Raw genomic sequence first — 14,326 nt, forward strand, 5'->3', positions numbered from 1 at the left:
TATATCCAAAAAAAATTTCAATGTGTAATCAATTTTAAAAATTTAATGGGATATTTTACATTCTATTTTATACTAATCTCAAATTGGATAAGCCACATTTCAGGTGCTCATTGTCTGCTGGCTACCATATCAGACAGTGCAGATCTAAAGTGGAAGAAATTAGAACCATAATATAAAATAGAATAATTTTAAGTGCCATAGAGGATGTTTAGCAGAGGTCTATAGAATTTGGAGGAATAGGTCACTCAAGATAGAGTAATCAGAGAAAAATTCATATGTGATGTGCTATTTTGGTAGGGATTTGGAAAGATTAAATTTGGAGACAAAAATTTGTAGAGTATTCTACATGGAAAGGACTTTGTGAGCAAAGATATATGGTTGGTTATGTTCAGAAGAGATCAGTATTCCCATTTGATTAGTAATAAGATCTCTGAAGGAGTGAGCAGATAATATAACTAGAAATGGCTGTTTGGAATGAAATAAGAAACATCTGATTTTAGTTCATATTTACATATTTATTAAGCTTATTAAAATTTTGCGTCACCGCTGGCAGCAGTAAATGGTGAGTGTAGGTGTTGCTGGTTGATATTATAACTGAAAATTGGTGATATTCACATGAGTTAGACAAAGGCTGGTTATAATTACAGGACCCAAGAAAGGTAGGCATCAGGAAAAGGCAGAAATCTTGACAGGCTGAGATCACATTGGGAAGGTAGGACAGAATTCTAAATAGCAAGGATTAGGGGGGTCAGGTATATGGGATCCCATTCCATTTGTAGTGAAACCAGGCAGCAAAGTAAGATATAAGGAAAAGGGATAGGAGAAGTCTGGTTACTGATTGGACAATTAAGACCAAAATGAGAACAATAATAAGGTTGGTTTGATGCTGAATTTGTGATGTAAGTTAGTCTAGCATACTTTAAATTTCACTAGATTTAGGGCACTAGATCAATATAATGTATCCAAATCTTGGATTGATTTTACAGAATCATTTTATATATCTTTAATATTCTCAATAACCTTGAGAAATTAGGATTTATCAATCAGGAAACAGGGTTAAAGTGATTTATGTAGGATGCACAGGGCTGGGCCTGCAACTCAAGTCTTTGAATCTTTCTTCCGCACATGTCATGTACTGTAGTTCCACAGTCTAGAAAAGGTATTATCTATAAATAGGAATTAAGTGACTGTCTATAACCATCTTTTGTTCGTTAGTCATCAGTTATCATTCCAGCAGCTGCTGTGTGCCTGAGATTTTTTTAAGTGCTAATAAGTGAAAGTGATGTGAGGAGTTGAAGTTGGGTATTATGTGTCATTTTAAGTTGCTGATGCCCAGTACTTGCCCTCTAAAAATTTATTTTAAGTAAATAATTTGACATGCGTGCAAAAAATTTGCATTGTAGCATTGTATTTAAATTGTTTTAAAAAGTAACATAAATCATTAGGAGATTGGATGTGGTATATCCAAACATGACTGTGATATATGCAGTTTAAAAAATAGGTTACAAAATAGCATGAATGGTATGACCAGCTACTTAAAAATAAATTAGTGGTTATGTCATAGAAAACAAACTTAGGGAGTTATGTAGGAAAGTAACTACCCACTTATCTGAGGGAAAAATTCATCCTTTCTTTATATTTTCTTAATTTTTTTGCAACAAGCATTCATTACTTTTATAATTAGGCAGAAAATGATGTTTTTTGGTTTTTGTTTTTTTTTAAGTAGCTGGATAAGTAGTAGTGTTTACAGTTACTGCTAGAGCAGTACCATTTAGGAATAAGAGGTAATCCCACATTATCAAGCATAAAGCTTTGTACATGTTGGGCTCTGAGCAAAGATTGAATAAACACTCTGAATATATTTGATTTTGCAAAAAATATTAAAATACTAGATGTCTTTAAATTTCTTATGTATCACACTCAAAGTATGATATGTGTACCACTGTCATGTGAAAAGGTGTGAGATGTTACTCAGCTTTTTTTTATGTTAATGGTTATGTATTTATTTCAACATCTTAAGAAAAAACATAACCACTACATCTCATCTGTGATTTCAAGGATATTACTTAGAACAAAGCTAATTTTTAAAATTTAATTTAAAAATATTCAATTTAATGAAAAATATCAGTGATATGTAAAAACCATAAAAGTAATATGATGACTAATGCTTCAGAAACATTGCATTGGTAGATGGAGCTGGGTCCCTAAGGTATTATCTCTGAGCATGTTGCTTAAAAGTAAATTCTGTTGCTTACCTTAGTATGGTGATGTTTTTCTGATCTCACAAATAGAACTTATGATAATGCCCTTTTTCAGCTTTTTCACATCTACTAGTTAGTTACTTTTTATTACTCCTCACACTCTTGTGGTACTAAAATAAAAGCCCATTCCTACTTTTCCTCCTGAAAAAATCCTTTCCATTTAGTTTCAGGTCAAATGGCATCTTTGTGAAGTCTTCCTTATAAATATCTCCCCGCAGGCAGATTTAGATGTTTCTTTCTCTCTGTGATGCTTTAGAACATAGCTTCATAAATCAGTAAACAATTTCTTTTAGTTTATGAACCCATCAAGAGCATGGAATCACATTAGAAATCATCTCCCTTTTCCCTTTCCCTAACCCAATGCTTTGTACGTAGTAGATAATAAATACTTGGTCAAGGAATGACTATTATAAGATTATAGGACCAAGAGAAAAACTAAGTTCCAATTTCATTCCTAGTCTTCAACTAAGTTCCAATTTAAAGATGCAAAAAAATATATAAGGTATATCTATACACAGACACGCCCATAGATAGGGTATGATTGTTTTAGAAATAGAAAATGAGCCCTTCCAGAGTTGTGAGGGCTTAAAATATCCAATTTAAGTGAAAACAGTCTTCCACTCATGTATTGCTAACTGTAAGTTACAAAGTTCAAGATTTAGCAGAAAAGTCATTCTTTCACTGCCTTCATGGATAATGTTATTCACATCACAACTTGTTATCACTACACATGTTTGAGTCAGAAATTTTATCTCCAGCCCAGACTTCTCTGAACTATAGACTCCACAGCCAGTGCCCTTGCTGTGTCTTCTTGGATGACTCAGAGGCACTTCAAATTCAACATATTCAAAACTGAACTCATGATCTACTTCTACCAAACAGTTTCTCTTCCAACATTGCTTGTTTATCTGTACAGCTAGCTCCACTAACCGAGAAGATAAGACTCATTTTTGGCACTTCTAAAACTCCTTTGCCCTGTACCGTGCACCTGTCACCAATTACTATTGGTTTTACCGTCTAACTGATTCTGAAAGTCAGAGGTAGCTCTGTTCATTTCTCTACATTTTTATAACCACCAACTTAGTGATACCTTCATTTCTTGCCAAGAGTACATACTACCCTTCTAATTCTCTATTTACATCCACTCTTCACTCACTCCAGTTTTCGGTAACAAGTCAAGGTGATCTCTTCAACATGCAAATCTAATGTCTTTCCTTCTGAAAATAGCAGTGGCTTTTCATTACTTTACAACAAAGTCCAAATCTTCTACATGGTTTTTGGATAGTTTAACCCTTTAGTTTAATTTCTTACTTTTCTTATGGCTGTCTGCAATCCAGACATGCCTTCCAGCTTTTTTCTATTAGTGGATCTTTCCCTATGCTTTTCTTCGTGTTTAAACATTTCCGTAATCTATTTGTCTAACCTTGACTACTTAAATCCTCTTTATCCTTCAAGTAGCAAGTCAGGACTCACTTAAGGACCCCTATTATATGTTCTCATAGCATCATATAACAGTCCTTCTTGGCACTTTTCCTAGTATAATTATGTTTGTGTGTGTGTGTGTGTGTGTGTGTATATATTTATATTTAATGTGTATTGATTTGGTTTTATTTGATCAGTGTCTGTCCATCTGTCCTCTTCACTTGACTGGAGGTTCATTGAGGGCATTGATTGCTTCTCTTTTACCGGTGATTATATATTGAGCACCTAATGAGTACTCCATAAATATTGAATGAATGTATGAATCTACTTATATGACCTAGGTATATATTAAGATTTCTGTTAACTTGGTTAGACATGAATTTTGCTGGATTTATATTTAATCTGTTTCATAGAAATTATATTTTTACTGGATTTGAGGTCAAAATAACTTGAATTCAATAAAATTCATTGTTTATATTTTCTTAATTTCTCTCTCTAACTTTTTTGCAGTGGTTCCACTTAGAATAGCAAGAGACAATGATGATTATGAAAACTCAATGGGTGGTAAAATCCTTGATAAAAATGCTCTGGAGGAAAATTTAGAAAGTGCTAGTGAGATAGGAGGTGATGAAGAATCTGAAGATGGAATTACAGGCATTAGATCTTCAGCTGATGATAATGACGATGATGATAATGATGAAGAAAATGAGGAGGAGGAGGATGAAAGTGATGATAGTGAGATTGATGATGAAAGTGACAGTGGCCCTGATCTTGCAAGAGGCAAAGGAAATATAGAAACTAGTTCGGAAGATGAAGAAGATATGGCAGATGTACTTCCAGAGGAATCTGGTTTTGAGCATGCTTGGAGAGAACTAGATAAAGATGCTCCTCGGGGTGATGAGGTAATCTTTTGAATAAGATTGTTTGTGAAGAACATAGTACAAGTAGCTTTTATGGATGGTAGGACTGATGTCATTAAGTGGGAGAAGCTTTACTGGTAAATGATACTCTTGATGATTCTGATTAAAACTTCTTGGTATGGAATATGTCTATAGTAATTAGGTATCTGTCCAAGCAGATAAAGGAAGAAGTTCTACATAAATAAACATCACATGAAATTTGTAGAAAATAACTTGATTACAAATTCTATTGCACTTGTTAGAAATGCTACAGGGTTCCATACTCAACTTCCCCATTCCTGCATTACTGGCAAAATAGCTTAACAAAATCAGCTCATCATCATGTTCTGATTCAGGAACCAAAAACCAAGCTAGAGAAAGTGCTTATCTGTTGACAGATAACTATTGTATGACTAATCTGAAGTTGTCTTTTACATATTGAAACTCCTTAGGTAAATATTTTATTGATTATTTCAGATTTTGGGAGAAGGAAGACATTATATTTTAGCATCTTTATTATGCATGCATCAGGAATCACATACATTATATAATATAATTTTTCTTATTTCTCAGATTACACATCGATTAGCAGTTTGCAACATGGACTGGGATAGATTAAAGGCAAAAGATTTGCTGGCTCTGTTCAATTCATTTAAACCTAAAGGAGGAGTTATATTTTCTGTAAAGGTGAGAATTGATTTCATTTTGAAGTAAGTATTTCTAAGTGTTTAAAGTTGATTTTCTTTTATTTTCTTTTACTGTTTAATGCATAACTTTGTCGAAGGCATACATTTTTTCCCCCCAGCTTTATTGAAATATAATAGACAGTTGCTTGTATTTACATTGTACAATTCAATTAGTTTCCCCCCGCCCCCCAGTTATAGCTGGCCTACAATAATATATTAGTTTCAGTTGTACAGCATAGTGGTTAGAGATCTGTATAACTTACAAGGTGGTCACCCCACTAAATTTATTACCCCTCTTCTCCATTACATATTTATTACATTACTAATTATTTTCTTTATGTTATACTTTTATATCTCCATGTCTTTTTTGTAACTATCCATTTGTACTTCTTAATCCCTTTGCCTTTTTTTGCTGTTTCCCTCCTTCACTCATCTAGTAGCCCTCAAAATATTCTCTTTATGAGTTTATTTCCACTTTTGTTGTTGTTGTTTTTTATTTTTTTCTTTAAATTCCACATGTACGTGATATCATGCGATATTTTACTCTATCCAACGCATTTCATGCAGTGCAGTATACCCTCTGGGTCCATCAAGGCAATATCTTTTTCCATCCCCTTCCTTTTAGTCTGTGTTTTTTAATCTGAAGTGAGTCTCTTGTAGGCAGCATGTGTAAGGGCCTTGTTTTCTTATTCATTCAGCCACTCTATCTTTTGGTTGGAGCACTTAATTCTTTTCCATTTGAAGTACTTGTGGATAGGAATGTCATTATTACTATTCTTCATTCATGCTTTTCTTAAAGAAGTCCCTTCAACATTTCCTATAATACTGGCTTGGCGTTGATGAATTCCTTTAGCTTATTTTTGTCTGGGAAGCTCTTTATCTGTCCTTGGACTCTAAATTAGCTTTGCTGGATAAAGTGTTCTTGGTTATAGATCCTGGGTTTTCATCACGTTGAATATTTTGTGCCAAACCTTTCTGTCCTGCATAGTTTCTTTTGAGAAATCAGCTGCCAGTCTTATTAGTCCCTTGTAGATAACTAACTGCTTTTGTCTTGCTGCTTTTAAGCTTCTCTCTTTGTATTTAACCTTTGACATTTTAACTATAACGTGTCTTGGTGTGAGCCTCTTTGGGTTCATCTTTTTTGGGACTCTCTGAGCTTTGTGGGATTGTATGTCTATTTTCTTCACCAGATTAGGGAAGTTTTCTATTGTTATTTCATCAAATAGCTCTTCTTATTTTCCTTGAGGTACTCCCATGACACAGATATTTTTTCATTTAATTGTGTCCCATAGGCTCCTTAAATTATTATTATAGTCTTGGCTTTTATCTTGCTGGTCTGATTAAGTATCCTTGGCTTCCCCATCCTTTATATAGGTGGTTCGATCCTCTTCTTTATCTACTCTGTTGATTCTCTCTAATATACTCATCATCTCAGATAATGTGTCCTTCGTTTCAGACTGGTTCCGTGTTATAATTTCCATTTCAAGTTTTATGTTTTTTATCTCTTTGTTAAAGTTCTCACTGAATTCATCTACACTTTCCCTGAGTTTATTGGTCATCTTTGTAACCAGTGTTTTGAACTCTGCATCTGTTACATTGCTTGACGCCATTATTCCTGGATCTCTGTTCTGTTCTCTCATATGGTTTCTGCTCCTTTGTCTTCCCATTTTGGCTGTCTTTCTGTGTCTGTTTCTATGTACTAATCAAAGCTCCTAAGTCTCCTGGTCTTATTAGCATTATTTTGTGTAGTAGATGTCCAATGGCATGGTCCTGAGAGGGGGTCAGCTGCAGGCCAAGTTTAGCCCCAGTTTGTTCCCCTCTGGGGCCACTTGTTTAGATTCAGCAAGCAGTCCACAGATGCTGAGCTTATAGTTGCCTCAAGAGACCACACCAGAAACTGGGGCCCGCTGCTACCAGTGTGTCTTGGCACTGCTCAGCAAGGAGCATAGGACTCGCCGAGGACACAATTGGATGTGGCTTGGACAGGGCTACAAGTTAGGGGACGCAGAGTTTCAGGGAATCTTCTGGGCAAAGCGACTTCTGTTATCTAGTTTGATGATGTCTCAGCTCTGGCGGTGCTGTTTCCGCACACTGGGAAGGGACAAGGCTCAACGGGAACAATGAATACCTCCAGCACTTCTGCCTAGGAGAGAGCCTCACCCCCGGCCCTCACTGACAACTCAGTGTTCCCCTGTAAGTCTCTGGTGCCTTCTGTGAATCCCACCTGGCGCTGGTGATCAGAACTAGCAGTTCCATCATCATGAAAGTCCGCTCGCGGATATGGACCCCTTAAGCAAGCAGTGTCTGCAGCTGCCAGTTACAGCTGCCATAACCTCTGTCCCACTCAGCTGCTCAGGACTGGGCAGCCTCGTGTCTTCACCCCCTCCTACTTTCTACCCTAGTTGTAGTACTTCTGTTTATCTGGATCTCAGGCAACTTTGCTTGCTGTTTTTGCTCTGTGTTTCTGTCACAACTTTGATTTGGTTACAAAAGAGATGAACAAAGCCTCTATCATCTATGCCATTTTTTCCACTTCTGATTCTCATTTTTTTTAAGCCATAGTTTTCTTTTCAAGGGAAATAATTTATCTGGAAATTGTTTAATACAGTTAAGAATGAAACTGATATAACAGGCTTCAAAGGTAGAATGGAAGAGGTAAAATTATTATTACTAATGGGTTATATGATTATGTATAATTTAAAAACCCACATAAATCAATTGAGAAGGTATTATAATACAAACTCAGTAAAGGGCCAGGGTATGAGATAAATATTTAAGGCCTTTTGAGCCACACTTCTCTTGCTCAGGCCTGCTTCTACAACTGAAAGTGTACTTTCCCTTCTAATAAAACTTTTCTTTTATACTGTCAAAAAAAGAGAGGGGATAAATATTTAAGAAATAAATTGCATTCTTCATTACCAGCTTAACCAATTAAGAAAAAAATCTTATTAGCATTAGAAACATACAGTCCTTGGAAATTACCTTAAACACATATGACCTATATGAAGTAAACTATAACACTTGATAAATCTGAAAAACTTAAATAACTTTTGAGATACCATATTTCTAAAGAACCAGCATAGTGATTAAAAATCAGTCTTTCCAGTATGACATACCTGCTTTCAAATCTTGATTATAATACATGCTGTGTGATCTTGGGCATTTTGTTAACCTCTCAAATATGTTGTCTGACAAGTGGATATAACAATACTATCTAGTGTAGTTGTAAAGGTTAAATGAAAAGGATCTCATACTGAGTAGTACAGTGCCTGAAACAACTCTAAATTGTTATGTTTAATATTTAAAGATGTCAGTTCTCCAGTTTTAGTATAGTTTCAAAATCTCAGTTCAAGTGAAAGTTAAGAAAAAATATACCAGTAATCATCTAAAAGAATAAACAACAAGGATGATGAATAAATTTTGAAAATCATATCAGTATAAAAAGATTTATCCTACCAGTTTTAATATCTAAACATTTTCTAATGCTACGAGAATTAACAAGTTTGGGTAAAAATAGTGGGACAAATTGATGGTATGGAATAGATAGAAAAGTTTGTATGATGATTTGATCATGATATTGGGACAAAGAGGCAAGTTTTTGTATAGAGAACTTAGTTGAGATCCTCACCTCATAAGAATCCAAAATAAACTCCAGATGAAGTAAAGAAAAAAAATTTAAAGACCACAGAAACAGAATAAAATAGAATTGTATTTTTGTTAAATCTTGTGTTTCAGGAGATTGGTAGTAGGAATTTCTAGACTTATGAAAAAGAAAAGAAAACAAAGAATCAACAGATCTGTTTACATATATTTACATATATAAAAATTCTACATGAAGACCTATTATATACAACTCAAAGTAGTAAGAAAAACTCAAATCTCCTGGTTGATAAATGGCATATTTCACACGATTCAAAAAAATATGGATTAGTTAAATGTATATGCCCAGTAGTGTCAGAACAGTGCACATTAATACAATTATATTTCTCGACTCTCAGAAGTAGCCAGTATAGGATGAAAATACTAAATTCTGGTAAGGATGAATCCTTTTTCTTATATCAGGACCATATCTATGTGATGAGATTGTTATCAGTCCCATTCTATTAAAAGGAATGTCTTTAAAAGAAAGCATTACATAAATGGTATGACTTAGTTGAATATTTACAAAATTGTTTTTCTTCATTATGTTTTATATATTTCTTTAATCATTTTTCATTTATTCATGTAAACTAGTTAATCCAGTCATTTTTAGTGTGCATGTTTACATTGAGTTCCTTGAGCTTAAAATCTTGTTTCGTTTTTCTTAATTTTTCCCTTGGATTCTCGAACTATCTTTTCCCAGTTGATGTATGGAGGACATATTCTATTTTTGTTCCTAAGCACCACATTTTTTACTCTCCAGCCAAAATGACTTGTTAAGGAGATTCCTCAGGGTGCTTTAGTTTCCTACAGCGGTTGTGGTCATCTTGCTGTTTTCATTGAGTCCATTTGTAACTCTTCAGAGTTCCTGATCTTAACAGGTCTGGATTTTGTAAGAAAAGAAGAGTATAAATTACATTGATCTTACTTTTTTGTGTTTAGATATATCCTTCGGAGTTTGGCAAGCAGAGGATAAAGGAAGAGCAAGTTCAAGGACCAGTAGAGTTATTAAGTATTCCTGAAGATGCCCCTGAAAAGGACTGGTATTAAATCGCTATAGATAATAAAACTAAATCTCATAAATTCATGTTACTAATTCAGAAATCTGGCTACTTTTGCAAAGCAGATTAAAGTCTGTCAGAAGTGGCACACTATTACAGCAATACTTTGTGTGTACATTTCTATTTCTATACTCATGAGAAAAATTGTAGCAGTTTTGAAAAACGTTTCATGATTAAACTGATTTAGAGTTCTCAGTTTCATTGCTCTGAATTAATAAGTTTTGCTTTTTTCTTGATATATCGCTTTCCATATAAGTGGCATTAAAACTCTATTTGTCTTGAAATTATATAATTTTTCTAATTTGAAAATTAAATAGAAAAATTAAAAGAATGATTAAAAGTTCTTTGTCATGATAATGTAGTATATAAAAAAATTAAGGTAGTCGTTAAACCACTAGATGGAGCCATATGTGCACTTAATAAAAATGGTGATTAAATATATTGATGGCAGAAGAGAGCAGATGCATACCCTCAAAGAATGTTGTAGTTAAGTGTAAATTAAACTTACAACCATTTAGACTTGACAACACATCATTTTTTATAATTAGAGCTAATGCTTTTCTAGCATATCTTATAATACAGTGGTTAATTGTCCATCAGTTTTGCTCGAGAAGGTGTATATTGTACTGAAACAAACAAAATAACTGTTCTAAGAATTAAAATCAGTGGTAAGCACATGTAATTCTTATACTCTCCTTTTCCAGATACCAAATTCCAATTAAATTACCTAGTCTGTACCTTGTCAAAAATAATAAATTGAACTTTAGTATTTAATGTTCATAAAGGCAAAGTCATAAAGAATGGATTGGTATGAAAGTTGTAATATATTTTTCTTGAAACAATTACATTTGTTTCTTTAAAAGGATATTGGTATTTATGTTCCTGTATAAATAAGCTTAATGAGTTTTTTCCTTTTAGGACCTCTAGAGAAAAATTGAGAGATTATCAATTCAAACGATTAAAGTACTATTATGCAGTAGTAGACTGTGATTCTCCAGAAACAGCCGCTAAGCTTTATGAGGATTGTGACGGCCTGGAATTTGAAAGCAGTTGTTCATTCATAGATCTAAGGTAATCCAGTATGTGTCTTACCAATTTAATCTTGTAACACAGCATAATTGTAAGAAGTAAAATATTAGAATGGGTAGTGCTGTCTGTTGTTTAAAAGAGGATTTTTTGTTTTTTGATGAACTCTGTCTTATGGAATATCACCCTTAAGAAGGAAAACTTGATTGAGAAAATGCTGAAATGAGTCACCCTACATTTATGTCCTTTCAAATCTGTTGGCTGTGTTTTTAGGATGATGGATTATACATAGTGATATTTCTTTGCAACTGTCTTTTAGAACTAAGAACCCGATAAATTAACTTTTAAAAAAGCATTAAAGTGGTGGCAAAGGAATTTGCTAATAAACTGGTACCTCTAGATCTGTGCTGTCCAATATAGTAGCCACAGTCACATCAGACTATTTAAATTTAATTAAAAATTTAAAATTCATTTGCTTAGTCACACTAAACATATTTTAAGTACTCAATGACCACGTTCAACAGAGCAGACACAGACCATTGCTGTTGTCTCAGAAAGTTCTATTGAACAGCGCTGCTCTAAATGCTGGTAAGTGAATGGATTATGTTGTTGGCAATGTCTTCACATTTTGAGCATTATTTTCACCACATGCTCAGGCTTCACTGACCCAGAGCTGAAAAACTGTAGGTAATTGTGAATGTCAGTTCTAAGGAAACAGGAAGCTGAACTACTGTACCATTTTATCATTAGCCTAGTCCTTTTGAACCTAGTAAACCATTCTGCTGTGATCATTTTCAGTAGAAATCACTTCTTTGCATCCAGGTTTATTAGAGGCTTTGTTCTTAAAGTGGAATATTTTAGGGAAAATAGGCATCAGTACATAGTCACTATGGCTTTCATATTTCAAAAGCATTCCGACTGGTAGGAAAACACAAATAAAAATTTTTGAATTGATAATTTGGGGTAAGATTTTAGCATGCCGAAGTATATAGCAAGAAGGGCATCTCATGAGGCAAACTATTTCCTTCTATTTTGTGTTAACAATTTCAATAGGAGGCTTTTGTTTTGAATGTTTAAATAGTAGTTAACAAACATTTGTTAGACTGTCTTCGGGTATCATGAATTTATGTTAACATGCTCTTTTTAGGATTGTTCTTTTTTTATGTTTTCTTTTGGGGGCATTTTCATGCAGTGTTAGGATAAGTCCTGACAATGCCTAGAAAATCAGATCAGTGACCTTGATAAAAATTTACATTCTCTGTTTTATTTCATCATATATAACATCAGAAAAGAAAATTGGGTTTTCGGCTGCCATCTAGTTAACTAGGGAAACCTTTTTTCATTTGTCCCAATGAAAATGAAAAAATGAAACAATGAAAAATAGGGAAACCTTTTTTCATTTGTCCCAAAATATAAGAGCATTCACATTAATAAGTTAAAAATATTAATCTCAGATATTTGTTTTTCTTCTGCTAAGTGTGTGCAAAAGTATAGCTAGAAGAGGATATTAATGTAGATGTAATGAATTTTAATTATCTATTCCTCCCTTGCCCTCAGATCATTTTTGATGGAATATACAGCATATGCTTTTTGTTGTGTAGATAAAATCTATATGAATTTAAAAACCTAAATATAGTAGCCATGGACTATTTAACTCTGCTCCCCCAACCCCAGTTCCTTAGCCTAATGCCCAGGAATTGTGTAACAATTACAGTGGCTAATTTACATTTAACAACTGTTTATTTGTGAAAAAAATTATAAGATGATATTGTTAGGATTTTTTAGTGTTGAAGAACCAACCTTAAGCTCCTTATTTTCAGTGTATGATACTTTATATTCAGAACACTTACCCTTTAATAATTATTTGATCTTCAGAATATCATGTAGCAAGCCAATGAGTACACTATCTGGAGTCTAGGTCTTCTTGAAACATGAGGGACCCATGTGTGTTTGCACCTGACTCATATTAGCTGACTCCTAATGCAGAGTTTCTACCTACACAGAGTTCACTTAAATTTAGTGGAATTACAGATTTATAGCTTATGAATTTCACAAATTTTGTGCCAAGGTTATTTCTAACATTGTTTGCCTCATCTACATGTGTGTTCTATAGAAACCTTTATATGGTATGTATGTATAAACTATAACTAATTAGAAGAGAATCTAAACTCTGGTTGTTTATTACTGTAGCATATGTTTAAATAAATTTATTTTCTGTTTGTTTCTTAGGTTTATACCAGATGATACTACTTTTGATGATGAGCCCAAGGACATAGCCTTAGAAGTGGATTTAACAGCATATAAACCAAAATATTTCACATCTGCTGCAATGGGAACATCAACGGTATTTCTTAACTTTTAAAAATGTGTAACTGGACTCTATTGTTTTAAGAAAAGGCTTTGCGTACTATTTACTTACAGCATTTTTAGGAATGGAAAGTATTCAAAATTTTAATGCACAATAGTAATGAGACACAAATATATTTGCATTTTTATCTACCACATCTGTTTGAAACTTTTCAGATTTTTGTTATGCCTAAAGCCTGAGTCAGTCACCTGAGAATGTTTTTTTCTCTTGTTTTTCTCATGTACTTTTATTGAATAGAGTCTTTAATAAATAATATGTCAGTTATTAATATCTTAGGGAGTAGTAGGAAGGAGGTAACAGATTACCTCAAATCACAGTTAAAACAATACTAGTAGAAATTTAAAATAGTAAAACATTTTTTTCTGCAGATATTGTCTAAAATTATAAAAACAATTGAAGTAGGATAACTCAGGACTACTAGATGTTACATTAATGCTTAATAACAAATAGCCAAAAGATTTCTGTTGAATTAGTTTGCTACTTAGCTACCTACCTTCTCTCTTTTCTTCCTCCCTCCTCCCCTCGTGCCATTAACCTGTCCACGGTTGGACTCTGCAGCATCCATACAGGCTTCCTATTGCCTTTCCTATGACAGATAACCATGCTCTTCTGAGGATGAACTGGTGGCCAAAAGAGGGGTTTGTGTATCTGTCATAGTGGTGAGCACTGTGTGGCCTTGGTTAGTTACCAAGTATAGTAAAACCCCACCATTACATGATAATTGAAGTCTAAAAGATTTAGTCACATAAAATGTAGAGTCGTGTCATTTTCAAAACTGAAAAATGACCAGGGCAAACCTGTCCAGCCAGCCAGTCTGGAGTTCTTAGTGTCTGGCTGTATCATCCTCATCTGTCACAGTTCCAGCAGTGTTTTTGTGGTCCTCAGCTCAGGTTTAATTATCAGAATAGGGGTATTCTGAATCTTGTGACTAGCTAGAAGTTCTAAGACAATGGCAGCTATTTTA

The 14,326-nt window shown here is 33.8% G+C and overlaps 1 protein-coding gene across 1 annotated transcript in view; it reads left to right on the forward strand.

The window, feature by feature from the left end:
* The window catches only part of ESF1 (ESF1 nucleolar pre-rRNA processing protein), a 60,045-nt gene that overhangs the window by 3,361 nt on the left and 42,358 nt on the right, over nt 1–14,326 (forward strand). The window contains exons 3-7 of the mRNA XM_039874461.1: nt 4,194–4,585; nt 5,156–5,269; nt 9,850–9,950; nt 10,887–11,039; nt 13,224–13,338. Coding sequence (XP_039730395.1) covers nt 4,194–4,585; nt 5,156–5,269; nt 9,850–9,950; nt 10,887–11,039; nt 13,224–13,338 — 875 coding nt within the window. The remainder of the gene's footprint in view (nt 1–4,193; nt 4,586–5,155; nt 5,270–9,849; nt 9,951–10,886; nt 11,040–13,223; nt 13,339–14,326) is intronic.

The sequence above is a fragment of the Pteropus medius genome, unplaced genomic scaffold, assembly GCF_902729225.1.
Source record: "Pteropus medius unplaced genomic scaffold, Ma_sr-lr_union100, whole genome shotgun sequence".
In the NCBI taxonomy this organism is placed as follows: Eukaryota; Metazoa; Chordata; class Mammalia; order Chiroptera; family Pteropodidae; genus Pteropus; species Pteropus medius.